General features: G+C 34.9%; 1 protein-coding gene across 1 annotated transcript in view; it reads right to left on the bottom strand.

The window, feature by feature from the left end:
• Positions 1-6,150: 6,150 nt before the first annotated feature.
• LOC107266881 (C-type lectin 37Db) overlaps positions 6,151-25,442 on the bottom strand; it is a 41,684-nt gene continuing 22,392 nt past the window's right edge. Inside the window, exons 3-5 of the mRNA XM_015737999.2 lie at positions 9,908-10,020; positions 7,888-8,123; positions 6,151-7,669 (exon numbers count right to left, since the gene is read on the bottom strand). Coding sequence (XP_015593485.1) covers positions 7,552-7,669; positions 7,888-8,123; positions 9,908-10,020 — 467 coding nt within the window. The 3' untranslated portion in view covers positions 6,151-7,551. The remainder of the gene's footprint in view (positions 7,670-7,887; positions 8,124-9,907; positions 10,021-25,442) is intronic.

The raw sequence follows: 25,442 nt of genomic DNA on the forward strand, positions 1-25,442 counted from the left end.
TTAGCATATAGAATGTTTATTAATTCCCTTCGGGGTCTGTATTTCAAATGTTATTAGGGGTGATCGGTCCCGTAAGGGAACCGATCAAAAAGAAATAAAAGGCAGAAACAGCCCTTACGACAACACAGGGGCCCGACCAGTGCTATCAGCATCACTGACGTGACGTAGCCAGCAGGAGGAGGGCCAGCGTGACCGCAGAACACCACTGAGTGAGGCCACATACGCGGAAGGACGCCGCGAGAAGATCCGAGATTTTGGCAGCATCCGGGGGTTGCAGTGGCGGCCTGGAGCCGTGCAACGAGGGAGGAGGTGCGGATGAGATTCCCGCCCCAAGATAAGACACTGCAATCGCCCAGAAGAGGAGAGGATGCGCGGATCTACTTTTCGAAGATCCGATAGACATTTGAAGATCGCGGGCGAATTGGGTCGCGTAGGGGCTAGCGCAAATTTGATTGGGCCCAAGGTTAATATTCCTCCGCGCCACTAGGGCACGTTAGCGGGCAAGCGATCGGGTAGCGTCACTTGCGGTGTAGCTAACGTCGAGAACGTGGGTGCGTGTGCCAAGAGTGTCGAGTGAGAGAAAAAGAGTGTTCAGTAAGAGAGTACAGCATGAATCCGGAAGATTTAGATGATTTGGGCAAGGCTCTTTTCGGTGAGTGACGCTACCGAGTCAGATAATTTTTGTAATTGATCGAGATTAACTGGACATTAGAGTTAGCTGCTAGATTTCTAATCCAGACAGCACGTGTCGCTTCCCGCTTACACGATTGTTGATATCCAACGTTGTCAGTTTGGTGGCGATCTGGAGGATCCGTTATCTCGTATCAAAGTTTATTTCTTAGTTTTGTGTTTGAGTATTCGTAGAGCATGTTTGAAGAAATTGCATGCAAATTATTAATATCCAGTCCACGCTACACGCAATCGTTTCGGGCTTGTGTCGTGTATCGCGAGTACCGCGCAGTGGTACGTGTTTCTCCCGGTATTATTCGTGGGTACTAAGGAAACAGTAAGGGGATTGCGTATTGCCTGACTGATAATTTCAGTAGACAAATAGGTCTCCGGAACTGATTCTGACTGCGGAAGTACTTGTAACGGGATAGGATACACGCGCTTGTCGATAAGCGAAAGATCTAGATTCCTAGAGAGGAATCAACGTATTCGGTATATTAGGTGAATTCCCAGGAGGTCAAGTACCGTTATTGTCTCGGCGTTCGAAATTTGTAAATATTGTGAAGCCGACGAGTCGGGCACTAGGCCACTCGCCAGCTGATTGCTGTAAATATTACTGTTGTCCCTCGTTGCGGGCGGGTTACGTAACACGCGTGTTATTGTAACGTTTGTCAATAGTGCTATTACGTACGCTGCTTATGAGTGTACGAAATGGGATGTAGGTAAGTGCTCGGAGCTGGCGGCTTTAAGAATGTAGTCGACACAGGTGCGTAAAGTAAAATAAAATAAAAGTTTATTAAATAATCGATAATCGGTACAGTAGTTTTGTAATCGGTGCCAATTACCCAGTCCAAATCAATTGTCGGTATTGTAGGGAAAAGGCCTATGTTTGTTTTCTATCCCTATCTCTTTCTGACCTGTATGTGAGGTACAGAGGATCTGCCGGTGTTGGTTCCATCGCCCTAGTGGCGGTTTGCCTACCTATTGGCTATGGCACTGGATGCGACGCAACTACTAACGGCGCGAATAATAGATAAAACAAAATGGCGATAACTGAAGTTTCTGAGGTAGATCACGGTGGTTTCCTCAGAAATTTGACAATTTTTCTACGTTGCGGTTTAATCGGAACAGCAAATGCTAATATTCCGTAGCCTTTCGACAAGATTATTTGCTATGAATCTTTTGACACAAGTCTGCACTATCCTGACGGATTTCTATTTACGCGGAGGATACCGTTCTTTCGCGGTACTTCTCGACTAAGTTATACTTCGTTTGTTCAAATCCTGATTATCTCCTCTAATAATTTAGGTTTTCGACTATCTTTTCTAATACTTCAGGTTTTCGACTACCTTGCCTCGATTTATTTGAGATGTCGTATTTAACGAATTGTAATTCGATATTTACTAGCGAGAAGCGCTACTCCTCTATTGGATTATCTTGATACTACTTTTCCTCGGTTTGACTTTCGGGAGACGTTCTTCATCTATCGGCTAGTGTTGACACTAGCCGCGCGTCCTTGTTGTCTATTTGTAACGAGTGCGCTCTCAGTACAGGAGTACTGAGAGGTTGATCGTTTTGTCACGTTATAGTATGTGTGTGCTTTGACATAATTCTTCGTATTTTAGGTGACAATTTTTAGAGATATAGGATTTCCAGATGTTCCTCTCCATAATTTCCTGTATCTAGGTGTCGTGGAAGTCCAGGGTGTCCAGGTGTTCCGCTCTGTAGTTTCTTGTATCTAGGTAGTGGATGTGGAAGTCCAGAGTGCCCATAAAAGTGTGCAACGAGCGACGCTTTGGTGCTTCGCTCAAACTATAGTATCCTCTCTGTTGTTCGCACGGCGTGAGGTACGTAAATAATACAGCACACTCTCCTCTCTTACGTTTACCACATGGCTTCAACAAGCTGGACACCATTAACGACGCTTATATGCATTGAAGATTACATTTTCTTTAAAAATTTGTATGTATCTTATGCATTTCTAAAAAACAAGGGAGTTACAAATTAAATTTATATGCCATCAAACATTTTCGACAACGCAATATATTTTTCTGATTAGCGACATTTTACATTTTATATCTGTGAAAATGTATATTTCAGTGCTTAGAGCTTCTATGTCCCGTTGAGCAACAAAAACTTGTGATATCCCCCAAACAAACACTTACGTGTAAAAAACTACGCCAAGTAAAGAAGTGCTGTGTATTCCTTTAATAAAAAGTATTGATATCTGATTATTGAGGCAAAGTACATAAGTACATATGTTTGCCTATTATATGATCTAGCACTGGCCCATCATTTTAGTTGTATTTTCAAAACTTCCTATAACGTTTTCACTACTCTTTTACATTACTACTGCTTCCCGTAGTTGATTATGATTTAATGGTCATTTAATAATTAACAAAACTTTATGTGATTCCTTATCGAGTACTACTTGGCGGGTCCGTGCATTTCTTGATATAAATTTGCGTTCATTATGCCAGTCATTAAACTCAAAATCAGTGTCAACTTCCTATATAGAGCATATTAACAATGACTCGTAAATAATAATCATAGTGAAAGCTTAATAACAAACATATAGTCTTAGGATACTATTAGTATGTTCAAAGTAAGTACTTTGGAATTCCTGGCACGGACCCGCCAGGCAGTACTCTATAAAGAACCACCTGAAGTTTTATTAATTATTAAATGACCATTAAATCATAATCAACTACGGGAAGCAGTAGTAATGTAAAAGAGTAGTGAAAACGTTATAGGAAGTTTTGAAAATACAACTAAAATGATGGGCCAGTGCTAGATCATATAATAGGCAAACATATGTACTTATGTACTTTGCCTCAATAATCAGATATCAATACTTTTTATTAAAGGAATACACAGCACTTCTTTACTTGGCGTAGTTTTTTACACGTAAGTGTTTGTTTGGGGCTATGTACTTGGCCTTAATAATCTGATATCAATACTTTTTATAAGAGTAATACACAGCACTCCTGTACTTGGCGTAGTTTTTTACACGTAAGTGTTTTTTGGGGGGATATGAAGTCTTACGGCCATTTTGTCACGTGACTCAACAGGGCGTTTGAAATGCTATTTGTGCAACATGATTAATATAATTGTTTGACAAATATAAGCATATTATTTACTTAAGACATCAATATTCATAGTTTTTATAGTACCATAATTACGAAAAACGGGAAAAAATTGGTCCAGCTCCCCATTTCGATAAATTTTATATTGTCACTGACTGAACAAACTTCCTGGGACCCTATTCTTGAAATCGTGCCACATTTGTGGCATGCCACTTTGAGTAGTTCCGTTTATAACTGTGATGGCGCTGTCTGGCAAATTTGATATGAAGTAGGACTGAGGCCCATTTTCTTGAATGCGGTTTAATGCATAAGCTCCGGTTATCTTCAAAATAAAAGGGTCTGATTGGCTAATAGCACAGTTAAACCGAGTTTATACAATACATTGAACCACGTCGAAGAAAACGGGCCTCAGTCCTACTTCATTTCAAAATTGCCTACCAGCGCCATCACAGTAATAAACGAAACTACTGAAGTGACATGCCACAATTATGACACGATTTCGAGAATAGGGTTCCTGTTTATCGACACAAATTGTTGTAGTGACAAATGATTTCTTTCATTATACAATAGTGCGCAATGTAGACAGAGAATCAGTTTATGCATAAAGATTTGAAATTTCAGCAGATGAAATTCTAGGAACAAGTTCTATTTCTGGTATTGTTACCTGATTCAAATTTGTCTGATTTATGCATATTAAACCTGTTATGACTGTTGCATACATTGAATGATATATTTATCGATTTATTGAGACTTTGCAACGAAATAATCAGTTTAATTAGAAGTGACTGACTTTCTCATACTCTTACTCATATTTTTTACTGTAAAGGAAATTAAAGAATTATAGTATTATTTTCAAAATTCGATTCAAGATCTCAGATGCTTATAATGAGAAGAAAGTGATTATATCTTTCACTATGGTATCCGGCGCAATCCAATACAAACTTCCTTTAAGCAGGCTTCTGAGGATCACACTGTCTATTCTTACCTCATAATTACTCAGTCTGATGAAATCATATTTACGTGGCATGCTGTACACTATTTCTTTTATCATTGTGTAATGTAGCAGCAAAGAATGTCATTCATTTCTAGTTTTTATTTTACAAACTATCATGTGCAAAGACACTCCATTGACTGTTGTGCTAACTTAATTTTGTCACGAATAAAAAGGCTCAACTCATAGGGCGAATGTTGAGAGGTAAACGCGGCAATTTCGCAAGAGTGACGAGATTGGTATCACATCACTTGTTTGTAAAAACCAAGAAATTAGCAAATGAAAATATTTTTGCTGAATTCGAGGGAAATTGTACCACCCCGTTCTAAGAGCGGATAATTCACAATGAAAAAATTTTTTAAATTTTGAGATTGGTAAAATTTACCACATGGTTTAGATCAAAGGCATCTTGTTCTAGTGCCATCCCGTTATTTTCACTCGGTAATTTCTTCTGTTACTTTAACAGATCTCGGCGAACACGACTAATCGCAGGTGCAGAAAGAGGTACAGTATGCGACGTTGCTACGTCTCGTACATCTTTAGCTACTAACATGGTTCTAATCGTTCTAGCTCATTTATTTCACTTTTTTCTCTCGTTTACTGTCGAAACGTACGATTTCTTTTTTGTAGGAAGATTCATTTATTAATTTCATTTAGTTTTTTACTTGCAATCTTCTACTTGAATGCGTACAATTTGTAGAAATAACTATTGCTACCCAATCTGCCGTAAGTATCCGTACTACAAAAATTTTTTAATTTCGAATATCGTTACCTCTACTCCGTGGAATTTGTTTTAATTTTTCAAGCTACTTCATAGTATTTTGATCCATAACATACATGAATTTTATGGTAAGATCTCCTAAATTAATATTCGTAGATACTTCCTTAAAACAGTCAGTAAATTTCACATTTTAATTACAAATTAATAATAATATGTTTTTATTAATAAGGTAGTGACACATACTTTTTTATAAAGAGAAGTTTAGTCCAAGATGAACTTACAACATATACAGTCGGGGACAAAATATTCTTACAAGAACGCCGATATAAAATGAACTTAGAAGTTTCTAAATTAACTTTTTTATTCGAACACGCGTGATATTTTATATTTGCTTATATCAAAATCGAAGTGTAATATATCATTACACGTTTGTGAATAAAAGAATCAATCTTGAAATTTACAGTTCATTTTACTTCGGCCTTCTTGTCATATGAATATTTTTGTTCCGCACTTTGTATCTGGCATCTCGTAACGAATATTTGAAAAATTGCTAATTTTATCGTTGCAAAACAAATAAAAATGAAAAAAGAAAAGAAGTAATCAATGCAATTCAAAGCGCTTTCTATATTATTTCACTTAGTTTTAAAATGGTCTGTTTTGCGTGGAACGAAATGAGTTCAGCACACTTTCAAAATTATTTTATTTTAAAAAATTGTATTACTTTCATAGAGTTTTTATTCATTATGCCGAGTGCAATTTATACTCTTATTTTGCGATTTTTAAAATTATATTAAGCAAAAGATAATAAGATACACTCACATGGGCCGTAAGCTCGTACCTGTAAACATAATCCGCACTAATTGATTGGAAGAGGGAGTGGTGAAATAATGTGCATCAAAAGTTATCAATGGAACTAACACTCTTATCAGTGCATGCCAGTGCAAGTAATAGAAAATGCTGTAAAAGCTTGCCTTATTTCTTCTTAAATTTCTTCTTCTTAAATCTTATTTCTTTTTTAAAATCTAGACGAGTTTAAAAGAATTGTATAGCAATATTTTTTCCGCTTTCGATAATAGAATCCTGCTACAGATTTTTAAAAGCGTGTTTGTATTTTATGTATTTCCACTTGAAAATGTCAAAAGAATCATTTCGATATTAATCGGTGTTGCTACTAGAGTTTTATAGAAATAATAAACAAAAGAAGGAAAGCGACCGATATTTCAATTGATTTATGATACAAACGGATTATGACAGTATAATCTCTCATTTCAGGAATAATCCAAACATTCTATTATGAGAAGGACCCACCTGACTATTTTTCTATGTGTACCGTTTATATATAAAGTTTTCAAATAATCGTTATCTTACTAAACGTACGTGTACGAATCTTTCATTTGTATCGTGGATTAACTTAAAATTATCAAAGATAAGAAAAAACGTTGTAACATTTATGATATCTATAATAACCTATGCTAAATAATATTATTCTACATATGTATTTGAACTCAGAAATTGATGAATTATTGGTGTTTTCATATGACTACCATTTCTTTAAACACTTGACGCACATACTACTTCTACTCATAGATATACATCGAATCATGTCCATTAAAGCAAAATAGCTGCTTCGGATTTTTTGGCAGTCTATGTTTGGCATTGTACTCGTGCATGTCCCTCACACATCGCGCGTTGATTTGCAATTTTTAAATACCGATGATAGTTTAAATTAATCGATGTCCACAGTAAGGATCACGAGTTTCACTAATAACGAGAGTTAGGCGTAAATAGTTTTCAAATAATTTCCATTTACAGGTAAGCTGCACATTATAATAAAAGTTTGTTCCAACATAGCGAGTCTCTCTATGCAATTACTTTACGGAATATAGGCGTAAGTAATACAAGTCATCGCATGCATTTAATCTCCCTTTTGCACCAATCTATAATAAAACCAGTATAGAACACTAACTTAACAGAAAGAGAGAATTTGATTTTTTACTTCGGCCTTCGTGGGCTGTATCTGAAGTTCAGACAGACAACTCATTAACTCGGACGGAATTTAACTTATACTTCTTAAAAATTAGGGATCACTGCACTTCACAAACGAAGAATGTTTCAAAGCTACAGGGACTGTCGTTCCACTTCAGACCCTTACCATCTCTATTCCACAACTCCAAGCAGTGTTCCTCCTCGCCATTCTCGTATCTGAAAAGTAGTACCAATTTGTTTACTGTTCTTAATATGGTCATAGTCGTTGCTCAATATCAACTTCATGTTGAAGAACTATCTTCTTACAGTTAACAACGTTAAGAAGTGCCCTAGAGGTGGAATTAATATTTAGCAACGACTATTATAATTATCCACGTATACAGGATTTTTGGCAAAGGTATGTTCAGAAGTCATAAAAGGCCGTAATTTCTTACCGGAAGTTATTTGGCTCTCCGACGTTCCAATTTTCAAAGGTAATTGGGCGACCATTAGCCATCCAAAAGAAAGTGCCTTCCTCCGCTTGATCAGTACCCGAAGTCCAGAAATGTTCGTGTCCAAGTCCAAAGTCTTTAATGTGTTTCTCAAGCCTGTCATTCTCTTCCTGGGACGCTATACTGGCCAGGTGCATGCCATGATAGCGGCAGTACTGTGACGCCCTGTACCAGTTTGCCTGCACGACAGAAAACCAGTATTTCGGCTGACCGGTTTCATGAGCCTCAATATTCGTTACTCAAGCATCCCTGGAAGTCTTTCTCGAAAGAGAGACTTCCCGGACGGTCCCGCCGGCCTGAGGATATCACGCAAAACGCTTCCGCGGGTCACGAACGCGGAAAACGCCCAAGTTGAAAGTTACTTTAGTATGTTCATTGATCAAGTCAATCAGTGTGGAAGACTCGTGCAACTAGACCGATATTTAATGCTGATATTCTGCTATGGCTCTTGTGTAATATCTGACCTATATCACTTTATCGGTATGATTTAATTATAACAGGTACCTTCTGTTGCCTAATATATCCACACATTAAGAGAATACATACACGGAGAGAATTTTTCATCAATTTTTGGTATGAAATTCACGAGAAAATTTACCGTAGAAACCAGTAATCGTGAGACATCGTTATCATTGCATGACTTATTACTAATAATACACGATATTTTGTGTGTGAATTTTACAGGGCTTACGGTAAATATTGTTATTTACAACTTTTTACTGCGCTTCGCGGTAAAGTTTATCTCGCTCGATGTAAAATTTTATGTTGTTTTACACCAAAAATCTTATTAATATAATCAAAACCTGATTGATATTTTCATTCCATTGAGAAACGTATAGTGCTATTTAGGAGCATTGCATCAGCTGAATTTAGCTCATCCATTTGATCTCTACGGTAGAACCACGACAATTTTTAATGAAACATTCTCACCGTGTAGTAAAACTTTTTCTAGGGAATTATCGTGGGCTTGAAACTATCGAAGAAAAAGATCCAATGACTCTTAAAGAATGCGCTTTGTTATTTATAACCAATTTTAACTGCAATTGCGCCATAACACGTCTATCTAGTCTTCTCTAACTCGTCTCTGTAAGCGTTACGTATTGCTACATTCCGTTATTTAACTTGTACGAGGAACTATCCGATCCATCTAATCCCGTAACTGGTTGTACAACATTAATTAAAGCCACATAGTTCTGAAGCGAATGCAAAATGAATTCAAAATGAATTGAATGAATTTTAATTAATTAATCACATAGTAAAACCAATTGTGATATCAATTATCGATGTTACAACGCATGGCTATCTTACTAATAATTATTATGATAAAAATGATATTAATGAAACTGATAGTTTCATGCTGACTGAAATTGAACCTCAAACTCAATTTACCTGTCTTGCAAAGTTCATTATTCTGTTTAGGGCTTAGAAATGTCGGACGAGCCTGAATTTCACAAGAGCGAAATAAGCGGAAGGAGTAAAAATGCAAAGAGAATTGTGAATGCTATTATTTTCTTGCAAATGAGGTCGAACACTATAACCCGTTCTCGAATCCGCTTAAAAGATTGAGGATACGAGGATGTATTGTGAAAACTTATTTGCGTCATCTCCTCGCCTACTTTTATAACGATATTGACAAGGTCGCCAGGTTCGCTAGGGTCCCCATCAAATTGCTACGTTGCGAATACACCGGCATATCTTGGACGAAACTGGTCGACTCCTAGAAAGGCTTGTTTTATGATTTATTTATCCGGATATATATATACTCTGTTTACCCAGAGTTTTCTCTCGATGTCTCAAGTACGGTAAGTTATATCGCACGAGCGACAAATCCCAAGAACTCTCACTGCTGCAAGATGTGGATTTCTCGAGGGTGATATTTCCGAGTGGCCACGCCAAAGTAATGGTTACGAGCAGCGAAATTATCATTTCGTGGCAACGGGTGATGACAAAAATATCATCATACCTTGAAGAAAATTCCAAGATAGTATCTTTTTTCTCCGAGTTTTAAGAGTGGCATCGTCCATCTTGAAGCAGCCAAACTTCCGCTGTGTTCGTCTACGCAGTTCGGGCAGTCATCTGGAAAATAGGAATAAAAGTGATATCTTTATTATGTACATGAGAAATCCTAAGGTCAGATTCGTTTGCAAATATTTAGACATATGCCCACGTCCTACATACCTAGCTACCTACATATTTACTTGTACCAAGTCAAAAGTATACTGGAATTTTAACTATACCAAGATACGACACACATTCGCATCTTCATTAGCATATGAGAAAGTCGAAGACAGCGCGTGTGATGCTCACGGCGATTATAAGGCCTATCGATTCGATCCGATATAGTTTAATTATCAATAGACACGAGTACCAACATGCATTGAATACCAACTATATGAAATTAATCTTTTGCTATTATCAAAATATTACGTAAATAAACTGAATGGTGCGTATATGATACACATCCCGATCTGGAATATTTATACTATTAACTTTCGTAATCTGGGTTTGATTCGAGATTCTGGATTCGGCAACTATTTAACTATTTTTTTCTTTCTTCATGTGTCAACTATTTCGTTAACTATATTAAAAGTTTCGTTTGCCATAATGGATCTATCATTACGAATTGTCAGAATGTGATACCAACATCGAATTCAGTGACCTCAAAATACATGAGAATCATAGAAATCCTAGTAGTTTTACGACTTTTTATCCATTATATTGGATTGACCATTTTGAATTTAAAAAATCTGATATTAGATTCGGGTTCTGTAACCTTAAAAACCTTAAGATATCTACACTGAGAAAAAGGTTTGCTAATATCAACTACCCAACTGCGATCACGAAAAATTTAGTTGTATCAATCGAAACAACTTTGAATTGTTTACAACGTTCTTGAAGTAATAATACTGATAAAGTTGTTTCGAATGTGTACTACACTTATCTCGATTGCACGACTGTATTAAAATAAACTAAAACGGAGTTTACTCAACACTCTCTTTTTCAACTTAATCGGATGTACAGTCATTGTACTGGCGCTGCATACATTTATTTCAACTGTATCTTTTATCTGATCAAGGAAATCTGCTGTTGATTTGAGTAATCCATTCACTTAGGTAGAATATTGCAAATTTTGAATCGATCAAATATTTTGGTCAATTTAACTAAATATTCCCACGTCGTAACTACAAAAATGTTCGGCAGGACAAATTAATATGGTGACATCGATCAAACGGTTTAGTAAACGACATCACATATCGCAATGTAACTATTATAGATTTAGTAGGTCAAAAAAAAAATATTATTGTGCGGATCAAATGGTCGTAACGGAAATTCTCAAGAAACTCCGTAATATTATATGTGTGTATATATGTATACAGTGCAGGTGTAAAGGGCTAAAAGGGTTTCAATCACTTAGAAAAAAAATACCTGAACAAACTTGTTAGAACACTTTTTTTATCTATGAAATAAATTTACTAAAGCAACGTTCCTAAACCATCCACCGAGAGAAGGGGCCGCACAGCAAGGCCCACTGCCAAACGGCGTAATACAGCCACCGGCCACCAGAGAGACAGGCCTTCCTGCCTTACCTTCAAGCAAAAGGGGGTCAACGAGCCGATAAGCTCCAAACTTTGTTATAGAATTCTGAAAAAGAGACAAAGAGGCGATAAGAACTACTAACGTACAGCACCTAGTAGTCCAATTCATCGCACTGCTTCGCTATCAAATTCTTCGAATCAACAAACTAATTTATAATTTGCAGGAATCCTCTCCTACCCCTTAGAGGCAAGGCCTAATATTTTACACTAAATTCCAGAAATACCTATGATATTTTCAAAAAATATATACATAAAATCAAGCAACATAAATATTGAATACCGACGATATTTTGTGTAGTCAGGTAAAACTTTTTGGTTTCACATTGAACACATTATTTTTCTCTGCAGACTATACTATAAAATTGGGTACGAAAGATAAACTTATTAATTGAAGTAAAGATTTTGGTAACGTAATCGTACATTGGGTACATTTAACCAAATATAGAATAAAGATAATGAAATATTCAATTGAATGGACTGTCCACTTTGTTGGGTCAAGCATATACATAGTTGTTGCATATGAAATGTTTCTTTCGAGTTTGATACAATTTTTTGGTCAACTAAATTGCATAATTACTTTGCCACCCATGACCGCCGGGTTTAGTTAATTCAAAATAATTTTTGTTCAGTTTACCAAACCTTTTTTTCAGTGTAAGCATAATCGAATCATAACAGTATAAACATGTTTTTTCGTAGATAGTATTCGTTTTTTACACATGACGAAGTTAGATGACAGCTAGCTGATTAATAATTATTTGTAAATTAAATTAGATTTTCGTTATTCATTTATTTTTATTAATTTTATCCAATTATTTGAATATTATTTTGTTTATTTATCAAAATGTTTCTTTTATTCTTTATTGATATCACTAAATTGCATGGCAAGGTTACCATCTACGTAGGAATCTTTCAAATCAATTTCAAATCAACATTAAATAATGAATCTTCTTCTTACTGTTACAATTTTTCAAAAATTAAAAACATTAAGTAATCTATCACCAAACGTATAAAAAATTATAAAATTATTCCTAAATTTAGCAATTGACAACAAATTTTCTTTATTAATATCAATTGAACACGTTCGGATTTAAAACATTTATAACTTCGTGCCACGTACTTTCCAAATTTAAAAATGACTTGCCAAATGTTGATAAACAACTACGTGTGGACCTTTACACAAGGAGAAAACTTTCAAAAAATTATTCTATGAACAGGTTTTGAAACTTTATTTTTAACATTTTGTTGGGACATCCTACTCGGAAATTTATATATTTTGATTATACCTATCCAGTTGTTTCAATCTGCAATAGAACGTGGTCAAATCAATTAAATGTTTTATTTCTTTTAAGCTGCGGTGTAGTTGTAATGGATAACTCGTTCATTAAACTTCGCTTTGATTAATTAAGGATTAGAAGACTCATTAATACTTTTGTCGTTTCAAACAATAAATTAGTCGAGTAAAACAAAATTTTTGATGTTTGTAGTAACTGAAAACGTTACGACCAACCTCGTATTTCGTTGTATTTCAACAACAGTTCATTTGAATTAAGCGTATTATTTTCTTCAAAGAAGAGTACATATCTTTTCTTTAAAATCAAAAGTCAATATGCTTGTTCAACTAAATCAATTCTTTGAATTATTATTAAGAATCCTTGTTTGATCATTCATATTTTGTTAATATCTCCAAATTTGTGTAACACCTAAGCTACACCATTCGAAATAGTAGGTAAGTACAAATTTATTTATATATATTGTATATGTATATAATAAGTATTATTGATCCCTCCAAAATTGGCCAGTGATCGATTAAGCTAGGTTAAAAGCTACCGAGTAGAAAATTCACAAGACATATTTAACGCAAGAAAAGCTAATTTCTCCTTAAACAACTTTCACCTACTTTAGAGTACATCTTGATTATTTTGATTAAATACTTTTATTTGATACTCCTTATCAACAATCGCAATAACATTTCAACTACGTAACATTTTGTTAAACTTATTGTTAGTCCCTAACTCGAATCAACATTGATCCAAGATCTCGATAAAATTTAAACTTGCGCCAAGATTGACCCGAGATCTCGTAGAAACTAATTGTAAGTAATTTGACTTAATTTTTTCGTCTATATATCGTATTAGTTTCACAATAATTGTGAGACATTAGAAAATAAGAAAACAGTTAAAACAATAAAACTGGGTTAGTGTATAAGATTTAAGTAAGTATGTAAAAATCAGAGTCGTAATAAATATGAATAAAACTGTGAAGAAAGTCCAAATACAGGAAAATATTTAACACTATGTTTAACATATCATTATGCTCGTATATTTATTGTTTTATTGTTTATATGACAAGTAGTGCTTTCGAAAATACATCACAAAAATTAAGTTCCTTTATTGTATATTTGATGCTATAAAATAGCATTACTTCCCGGATAAAAATTTGAAGGCATACAACAGGCTCATAACACTCGATTTTGACCGGTTGTCAACTTGTTGTACGCCTTTAAATTTTTACCCGGGTTAGCGCGTCTATTAAATTGGCAAAGTAATTGTGATAACAATATCTAAAATATTATCATTTTTATAGCAATAGTAGATATTTACGAAATTTATCTATCTAAATAAATGTTAGAATAATAAGTGTCCGAAGTTGAGAACACCGGGAGAGATAAAAAATAAGTTTGCCGAGCACGAGAGCCATTTGGTCGTTATCGATCGCATCATAATTCCAACTAGCCATGCTACGTTAACGAAGTTAGGGGATGGTGTGAAACAGCCAACCCATGTAATCCAGATCGTATATTGTGTTCATCCCCGAAGCCATCAATTGACCTGGCTAATACAGAAGTGGCTTTTTGCCTATTAAGAAAGAATCGGTTAATCGTTCTTGCCGCAAGTTTGTCCACTGGCTACTTTTTACAATTGTGTTGGTTGACAACCTTCTCGCAATCAAGTGTACCGTTATTTATATTCATATTGTGGTTGATTCGAGATTCAAGTACATGATTGTTCTACTTTGGAGAAAGGGTTTCTCTCCAAATTCAAATAACTATGTATAGCTAAATAGTAAAGCTTCATTTTTCGATTAAAATACCGAGCGCGTCGATAATACATAAGTTAAATTAAAACTCTGTTGTTGCAGTCATTATTCAAGATGATTGAGTTAAAATTATCGAGGCCCCTACTACCTAATAAGAATTATTCAAAGAATGCTTTTTTGTGTGAATGTCTATAATAAATTACGCTAAAACATATTTCCGATTCTTAATACGTACAGTAAGTACTCTATGTAAAAATGATTATAATGACTTAATTTTCCATTCATTAAAAATGGAGTGACTTAATTAATAGCATATTTTTATAGATATGTAAAGAAGAAATGTTACGAATGTCAGCGCGATTGATTAATGTAAACTTTAAAATCAATGCAATACAATTCAGGGTAAAGGCCATTCTACAATGCAACGGAACACGTAACATGGAACATATAAGCGGCAAGATATTCAATTGTATATTTACCTAATTCCATTGGATCCTCTAATCAAGAAGAAGAAAATCGTTTTTAAAACCGAGCGTTTACTAAGTCTCTACGATTTTGGCGACGTCTTGGACATAGCAACGATAAGGAAGCCGTTGCTAGGTTTGTTAAGGGCTATCTACAATGAGACGTAACCGTAAGACGGATGACGGAAGTCGTTGTCGGAAGACGGGACGTGCGTTCCACAATGAAGTCGTTTCACGGAAGCGTTTGACGGATGTCGTAGTCGGCTGTCGTAAGAGAGATGACCAACTCCCATCTCTTCCGTCTTCCGACAACGTTAACGTACACGCCGGTGGCAACACCGTCCTCTGCCACAAAATATTCTGTACTCTGATTGACTGCGGAATCGAAGTGTCACGCGTTACGGTAACGACATTGTGGATTCATGTCGGAACGAAGTCGGAACGCTGCCCCGTCTCCGACAGCACGACAACGACAACGACTAACGCTTCCGCCTAGTTCTTACGACAACGTCTCATTGTAGATAGCCCTTTAAGAATTTCACGGAGCACGTAACGTCATTGTCAAATGTCATTACCTGTCACCGTCATTACCAACTCTATAGACGAGGTCATTATCAATATCGTTAGAGAAATCAAATTTCTCTACGATAAAAGACATCGTGACTTTAAAAATGAAGTAATGATTTACTTATCTATATGAATAAACGCATACACATTTTTTTAATATTCATATATTGACAGATAATGACAGGTGACAGGTAATAACATTTGACAATGACGTTACGTGCTCCGTGAAATCCTTAACGACCCTAGCAACCGCTTCCGTATTGTTGCTAAGTCCAAGACGGCACCAAAATCTTAGAGACTAAGTAAACGCTCGGTTTCAAAAACGATTTTCTCCTTCTTAATTGGAGGATCCAATGGAATTAGGTAAATATACAATTGAAGATCTTATCGCTTATATGTTCCGTGTTACGTGTTCCGTTGCATTGTAGAATGGCGTTAAAAGACAATTAATATTTTTAATAAGTCAATAATTCAAAACATACCGCCGATCTCGTAAAAGAATAGATACTGTAGAATATACCGCATATCTTATCAACACCGCCTCAAAGTGCAGATTTAAATTTGACAAATATGGAATAAAGATAATGAAATAGAATCTCTCAAGTAATAGATTAGAAATATTTGGAATAATGTTAACAAAGAAACGTCATCGAAGTTCAAACGGCATTGGTATTTCTAAGATATGGAAAACCGCTTAACCCCTTTTATAGGGTGGGCAGTTGGAAGAATGAAATATTGTTAGGAGAGACTAATCGTGGTTTGATTAATCTTTTGTGTTAAAGAAGAGATGTCAACGTCATGGCTGATTGTCCAATGCTACCAACTTTGCCATCTTTCATTGTGGTACGTATAATGTAACCCCTTGGTCAGCGAAGATTTTTTTGTGTAATTGAATAACTTGGTTGCGAGGCTATTTTACATGTTTTATCACAGTTCACATTTTCATGAGTACATAAATACAATTAAAGGAAAAAAGTCGTGAGACAGTGTAGAAACATTTTTCGTCTCTTGACCACTAGTAGAAATTGTATATGGGTCCTAACCGGACACAAGCTAGGTTCCTATACTTCTGTTTAGGCGCTAACAAGGAATACTACCTAGCGCCCTTAACAAAAATCACGAAATATGTAATTGCCATAATGGCAAAATTGTATGATTAAAACAATATTTAAAAAATAAGATTGTAGGTTTACTATCTGTGCTGCCGTGAGTGGGAGTTGGACTTACGATTGTCAGGAAGCTCAAAATTAAGGAATGCAACACTCTATCCGTTGAGCCACCAATAGAATTTGTAAATATTACTTTAGGTATGAATTACATTAGTCAATATTTGTATATATAAAAATATTAAGTTTTGTACAACTTCTCCGAAGCGATAATGCAATAAATACAAGAATTTTATAATACTTAGATAATATCTAAATTCTGAGCAATAAATTTTATTTAAGAATGGTAAAACTTGTAAAATTAATATTGGCAGCAATTATAATTACATTTCGTATTATCTTTATTCATAATAGTAACTAGGACTAATTCGACTATACCAAATCAGCGTAATCAGGCATTAACAAAGAAACCTCACCTTAAATTTTAATATGAATGCTTCGGTAAGGAAAAAATGAGACCTAGTTAGGTACTGACATGGGAACTCTTATTGTGGAAACCTTATTAATGGATGTAAGGAAACCATATTTTATATCTGGGGTGCCCCAATAACTTTTTACAGAGGTAGATCCTAACTAGGCTTCCATTATTAGGGATGCCTAGCCTTATCGTTAGTCCAGCCGGGACCTTTTCATTGTTGGGGAAACAACTAGGAAATTTCTAATAGGGACATTGTAAGAAAAATCCATATTACCTTAGTAGGAAATAACGCTCATTTGAACTTGCGTCAAGCTACACGCAACTTTACACAAACTTAGACAGAAATTAGCGAAGAAAAACAATCTGTTTGTTCTTAACTGTAAGCATAAATAATACGATCAAACTTATATTTCATAGAACTTCAATTAAAATTGATTTAGTTGAAGAATATTATTTTTTTTTTTTTTAAGTACCTATGTTTTCATTACAATCAAAAGTCAAATTCAACTAAATCAACTGTTTAAATCAATAATTAAAATCATTGTTTTATAATTCATATTTTCTGAATGCCTCCGAACCTATCTCATCTACTATATTCGAAATAGTGTGGATAAGTAACAAGTTATATATTATAAATATTATCATTAACCTCAGAAATGGTCGGGGTCATTAAGGTAGGTTGAAAGCTGGTATTACAGAAAGTTTGGGTTCGAATCACGGTACCCGCCTTTATAGATTGATTCGGGTAAAAATGATTTAAATAATTGTAGAATCCATGACTGTAGGATCCATGGTAAAAATGTAAAGACTTGGACAGAGACTCGACCCCCAGGCATTTGACTTCTCCACAAAACCTACCAGGATATATTTTGGCCTCAATCAACATAATTACATAAACCCACATTTGGCAGGTACTCATAGATCCATCCCATCATTCTATAAAATTGAAAATATGGAAGAGCATTTATCATATTGGAGCCGCTATTTCCAATTTTTTGAAATTTCTTCCTCAGATTCAGATTCTGTATCTTGGAAAACGACTACATACCCTATTTAGCGTTAATTAGTTTAATGTTAAGCAAGACAAATCTGGGGTTAAAAAATACCACCTTGCACTTCTTTGTCATGGGCCTTTGGTGCTACAAAAATTTTGTTAAATTAAACAACTTTCACGTAGTTATATATGAAATACTTAGTCCTTGCTAGCAATCACAATGATCTTTCAACTACGAAACATTTAGTTGAAACAATTGAATATACTGTTTGCTACCTGCAACCGGAGGATTTAGTGAATTCAAAGAAAAGTTCTTTGGTTCAACCAATTTCGTTTTCAGTGTAGTGTCAGTCAGGCCAGGTCCTTTTCGTTATCGGGGAAAAGACTAGAAAATTCTATTAGTGATACGCTTAATTTAATATTTAATACTTGTCCTTTAGCAAAAGTAAATAATACGTTTTTTGAGTCCAAGTGTGTACTATCGAGATCCGTGAAATATGTTAAAATTATAATGTCACGCAATTTTGCTTCGTGACTGTTCTTATCTTTAATTGAGTATACTATAAAGTGGAACATGATACCTGAGCTGTCTAATAACTGATCGATTGACGAATATTAATGCGAAGATATTATGACGTATCCACATCAGCTAATACGATTTACAAGTTTCCAAGCGCGTTCGTTATTAAAACACTGACTGACATGTAATTAGGCAAGCTCTCTCAAAATTAAAAACATTTGTTCACGTTTGTGTATAGACTCTAGCAGCCAAACCAAATGAGCATAAGATATAAGACAGTGAAGAGACATCGAACTTTCGTTTCGCATTTCGAACTTTCTTATAATGTTGTAACGTATATTATTTTCAACTGTCAAGACTGGTGAAGTACCAGTTCCCTCGAATGACGATTTTAGCTACTTAGCTCTTAGAGTGAACCAGGATTCCGGAACGATAAAGGGATAGTTGTGTTACAGCAATAATAAAACGTTCTTTCGGGTAAACTTTTCCTCGTTTATTATAATTTGAGTCTCTATTCGGTATCATCTATCGGTTCTGTTACAACCCGTGTAATTAGAAATGTCGGAGGAATTGACTTGAAACTGTGGAAGCCAACACTTCCGCCTACGGATAATGCGAAAGCCGATCACCACTCTCTGCTAATTTGTCCAGGGTAGCTTAAACGCTACGCTACTGGACTAAGTTGCTGAAATGAAACTAGAACCACAAAGTTCCTCAACGGACGGTGTGATAACAAAAAAATGCTCTCTGTCTCTCTCCGTGATGAAAGAGAAGCTGAATATTAGATATAGAATACAGGATACAAAAGTATATATGTATATCGATGACGAAGACAAAAACCGCAACATCGACGGATTAATTATTTACCCGGTCCTACGTATTTTCATGCGAGTTGCCTTGGCCACCTAGTAGCGCGGCAGCGAACTAGTGCTTGCTCGGATACCCCCTTGTCTTGTTAAGGACTCTTGTCACAATGTAAGCCGATTATAATGTTCGTTTGTCCTGTCTCACCTCCGATGTGCAAGTTATAACATTATTGTTAAAAAAAAAAGACAGTACATATTTTTGTATTTCTTTCTCAGGCCATTGCTCAACTTTATGTATTTTTGGATATTCTAGGATTTTACAACCATGTTACAGCTTGCACACCGGAAGTGGAAGCGGGTTAGAAATAGGTGTGGACCTTCTGTGGGCGAAATAAAAGGATACATGTGGACTGTTTATTTTGGAAGTGGTGTAAGTCCATTTTCTCATGTTTCGAGAAAATTAAATGTTAACATATCTGTTAATTAAAAAATGTAGGCAAATTATATGAAGTCTGGCAATGTTTCTACTGTTTTATCAATATGTAATTTGGTTATATAAATTTGTTTTAGGCGTATTTTACTGAACTGATGTATACTTACGGGCTGCAAATGGACTTACACCACTTTCAAAATTAGACAATTGTAAAATTCGTTTAATTTCAATTTTGAAAAATCAAATATCACTTAAAATATACTTCATATTAATCCAATTTTGTTTACAAATAATGACACGACATAAAATAGAAGTAGCATTTTTAATTTTAGACGCTAATTACATTGTAAAAATTACAAGATATTGATAGTATTTACTTATGCTCTGCATGTGGCAGTGTTTCGAAATATGCATGATGCACCGGAGGTATATAAGGTAATAACTGCTTGATGTCTTTATATTTTTCATAAGTAATAGGCCTGGCATCTTGGTACAAAGGCGCCAGGACGATTTTTTCAAATTTCAGCGGTCTTCTAGAACGCGTAGGTAATAAATTTATAGTTTTAAATTCTTTGTCCTTCATCGATGTTTTATATAAAATAGTGTATGGTGCATTTTTGAGAAACCTCATCCAACATATTTGCAACCAATTTACCTGTTCTCCATTAGTGTTTTTTCTTATCTGTTTTTTTATCGCAATATGACACGTAATATAAAACAAATGTAAAATAACAGGCTACTAATCGGCAAACATCTGCTAAGCCACCTACCTCTGTCAATTGGACTTACCCCACTTTCATAATCGATGATTATGTAATTTCATTTACCGACCAATTTTATATTGTACAAAATAAGAGAATTTTTTAAGAAATTAAACACGGACTAGTTCTACATACAAAATTTACATTAAATTAAGCAGGAATTACGTGATATCTCATTTTGTTCAAAAATGGACCTACACCACTTTCAAAATAAATGGTCCATGTCTTTGGTTTTCTCTTTTAAATCATTTTGAAATGTGGTATTTCTCCGTGATTTGGGGATGCTTATACTAACTTGTGGAATACTCTGAAGTTGAATCGCTTGTACTTCGGGACATAAAATTACATAGAAGCATCGTAGACGAACTCTTTACTTGTTACAGTAAAATTAAACGATATTTGATTATTTGAAAACGGAAAATGAAGAATATCGATAGGTTATCGTTGTAGGTTATTGTCATTAATAGCTTTTTACGTGAAAATAATGCTTTAATTACTTAGATGAGACTTATTAATAATCTTACTACTTACCATACAAAAAAATAAGTCGTTTGGTAAATGTTATTATTTTGGATAACCTAGCCTTCGATTTTTGAGTTGTTGTCTATTTTTGTGACACATGTCGAAACCACGATCTTGTATACAGGTCTGGGCACTTAGACAAAAAACGCGTAACCTTAAGGTGGATCTACCGCAAGAGGCGTTAGTGTTGAAAATGCGATCACGTGGTACCACTACGCGTGCGCAGTTATCTTTTTTTTTGAATACGTGACCTGCAGCTTTGTTCATAATGTGTAATATATACCGTGATTGGAATTGGAAGAAGCAAGAATGACCAAAAAGTGCATCGTGCCTGCTTGAATCACTATGGTAGGAATTTGCATTTGTAAATCTCACAGGAATTACAAATAAATTCAGTAAAAAAGTTAGGATACAAGCAAAAATTGACTGTATACATTAGTATATGTATATCCTGTGAAAGATTTTTCATTCGAAATTCCTACACTCGAACCGGAGAAAGTCTTTTTGCAAAGAGAATTGGACTTTGTGGAACCAATTTCATATAGTGATGCAACATAAATTCAACAAGTGCAAAAGTGCAGATATTTCACTTTTTGTACTTGTCCAGAGGTATTTTCATCAAGTTCAAAGTTTTCAGTATACACGCAATTATAGCATCATTTAATTTTCATGACTTTTAGATGAATTGGGCCATTTAACTTCAGTTTTTTAAATCATCAATTCCTTATTTTTCTAACTTTAAAATTAGATTGTTAAATTTTATTTAATTGGCATCGCATCGGTTTTTTGTGTAACTTTCCTTTTGAATCAGAGATAAGAGATTGAGGATAGGGAAGTGCCCAGACCTGTATACAAGATCGTGGTCGAAACTATCAAAGTATTTAATTGCAATCAGATATCACTATTCTGACGAAACAACAGAGGAGTCCTACTTGGAACGAAATTTCGTTGAATTAAATTATTTTTTACTCGACTACGATAAAATGACCATATTCTATCCCTGCAACGCGGGTGGAAAGTAATCAGTTTTTGACCAGAGGAGAAACAAGTGATTTTGCGGGCAAAAAAGTGATTATTGCGGGAAGAAAAAAACTCTAAACAAAAGAAATGAGATGTAAACCTACATCTATATATTGTAGCGTTGTACCGGTGCAGGCATAAAAATGTGGTTATTTTAAAAACAGTCGGGTAAAAAGTACTATATGCCACATGGAAGAAGCGCAGACTTTCACCTCGTGCTCGGGCAGCAAACCTCGCACTCCGCGAAAATCACGCACTTTCCTCCCTAGTGGCGAATGTACTATTCCATACACTGTATTCTTTATATCTTGTAATAGAGTAAATGTACCATTTGTAATCCTCTTAGTACCCTATACATACAAACATCAAATTAATCCATTTGTAGCCCTGTTCATTACGTAAAAATGAAGGCAAATGCCACAAATGGGACATAACTTTTTCAACCCTTTACAGACGAAGAGCACGTATACATGCTCTCCCCTCATATCTTGAAAATTATTAGCTCGATTCTCGTGAGACTTGGTATCCGGAAGTTTGATGGTGCTCTTTTCGATTTTAAAGTAACAAATTTGAAATTGAAAATGGCGGCTCCAATATAGCGGACTTAAAAGGTACAAGAAAACTAAATATCACTCATTTTTCATGAAACTCATAATCCGGGGTTGTATGATGGCGTTCTTTTTGATTTCGAAGTCAGAAACAACAAATTTAAAATGACGGACAAAGCTTGACTTGAAAATTTCACTCTTCTTGGAGCTAATTAGTGCCATGCCAACTTTTGTTAGTGGAAGACCGGAACGCAAGATATTTAGAATAATTTCTGAAATAAAAAAGGGTAACTACTATCCAGTGTACTTGTTCTCTGCTTGTTTCATTCCATCCGCCATATTGGATCTGCCATCTCGAAATATGGCACTCTATAATGAGTTTTTAAGTCAGAGGTTTCAAAAATCTTCGGAAATCGAATTTCAAAGGATTACTATTATAACTTTAATTTCTATGAATTCAGTCCTTGATATTGTATACGACATTTTTGATCATTGTAACAAATTCTAAGTCCAGATTCGGATTCAGGGACCTCAAAAACCACTATAACCGTTACTTAATAATAAACAATTTTTCGTTGCAAACAATGGCCATAGTGGCAAAAATCCAATTCCCGATCCGGACCTCACTAATTGTTAAAGGTGAAGGTAAAGTACCTGAACTTTTACATAAGAACCGCTAAAGATATTCTTTACAGCTTGCAATAATAAGTTTGCAGCGTCTTCACATGAATTATGCTTGCAAACGTTGGAATTCCGTGTTGATAAGAAGTAGTGCTAAATGTTGCCGTTTCAAAAAAATGTTTCGAAAAAGGTAAAGATAAAGTTGTTGAAATTTCGCAGATGAAGATATACTCTCTATATCAATGTGTAAAAAAAAAATCCCGTATACTCGACTCTCCTTAAACGCTTTGCGCATATTAATTCTACATAATGTATGCCGAGAAAAATAATGAAAATACCAAACTAAACTTTGTGGTTCCATATATTCCCCTGATGATTACTTAGATGTGCCAACTAAATAATTACCAACAGCCTGTTCGTAAAGTTACTTGTGCTAACTCAATTCTAAGCGAATGGAGTGCCACTCCCTTCTATTACAGATACTAAATATTTACTTTACATACGAAGTTCATCCAGAATCTATTTGAACTTATTGCCTCATATGACCGAGTATTACTTTCCGTCGTTTCAATGTCTCTATCCAGATTGTACGGTGCTCTAAAATTTCATTTTCTTACTCAGTATTGTAATGCATTCGGAAATTTCGACTAGCAAGACAGCAATAATGTTTAGCTTCAATGCTGTCCATGCTTACTTCAAATCCTTGGTGCCAATCGTACGCAATTTTAATAATATGGCCTACCTATCTTGGTTTATCGTGCCTGCAGGTACGATTATACTTATGATGTGCAACGTATCCCGACGTACCTGCGAAACGATTCTTGTATCAAGATGATAAAACTATCCTCGAAGAAACACTGCTACTAAACAATCTGTCAAATACAGTTATTTCACAGATTCATAACTAAAGCTGACAGAAACATATCCTGAGTCGAAAATACAGTCCAGATGGTATAAATTCTATATGGAAAATATATGGATCATATACATATGTACCACAAACGGTTCTAGACATACAAAAACCATATATAATTTATATATGACCTATATATGGTGTTCATAATTAAAATAATACATAAGAAATATTGAAATGGTAGAAACATAAAAGGTGCATTTTATTCTATTAAGATTCGTGGTTACTATAAATAAAGAGATGATCATTTTCATATTAGAATAAACTTATTTATTAATAATGAGGCTCTCGGTAAACTATTACTACATATCATCAGTCTGTGACATTCCGACGGAGAAGCAGAAGAACCCGAATGACTCGGCCAGTTTTCTCGATCACTCTCTCACACATGCTACGGCGCTGTATGCGCACTAACCTACCGCGCATACCGCCCAATATAGTTATACTTCATAAATGTATTTTAAAGTTACCATCTCCTCTCAAAAATGCCTAACCATTATTCTCAACATATACATTTCATTATCACCAGCGTGTCACTGTATTAGGTACAACACAAACAAAATTATTAAGTTTCACAACTTTTCCTTCAATATGTAGTATCTTAATTGCATGAACCAGGTAATCGTCGAAATCAATTCTAGTATCAAAATTTAATTGGATAATTTTCTCGTAATAGCTTACCAAATATTGGCATGCTCGATATATGGATCTGAATTGTTTCAATTAATTGATTATCGTTGCACATTAACACATGATTATGGTGCCATTTTTCTCTTACATAATTCTCTGATATAAACTCTTGAATAAATGCAAAATGATATATTTTCAAGATTTTCAACACTTATCAAGGTCTCGTAGTGTAATCCAAATAGGACGGGCCTCGTGAGTATAACATTTTTTTTGGAGTACCTATTGGTATAAAAATATTATTAAATATCTCTAATGATTGTATTATTATATTGCTATTGAAAAATGACATGCTATTATACACGGTATTTTTTATGTTGAAACATCGAAATATCTCAAGTAATACGCACTCTGCGAAAAAAATGAGCGGAATAAAAACTTTCTATTTTCGAGGGGAAAAAGTGGCTTCGCAGAAATTTATTTAGG

The sequence above is a fragment of the Cephus cinctus genome, unplaced genomic scaffold (genome assembly GCF_000341935.2).
Source record: "Cephus cinctus unplaced genomic scaffold, Ccin1 Ccin1_scaffold0006, whole genome shotgun sequence".
In the NCBI taxonomy this organism is placed as follows: domain Eukaryota; kingdom Metazoa; phylum Arthropoda; class Insecta; order Hymenoptera; family Cephidae; genus Cephus; species Cephus cinctus.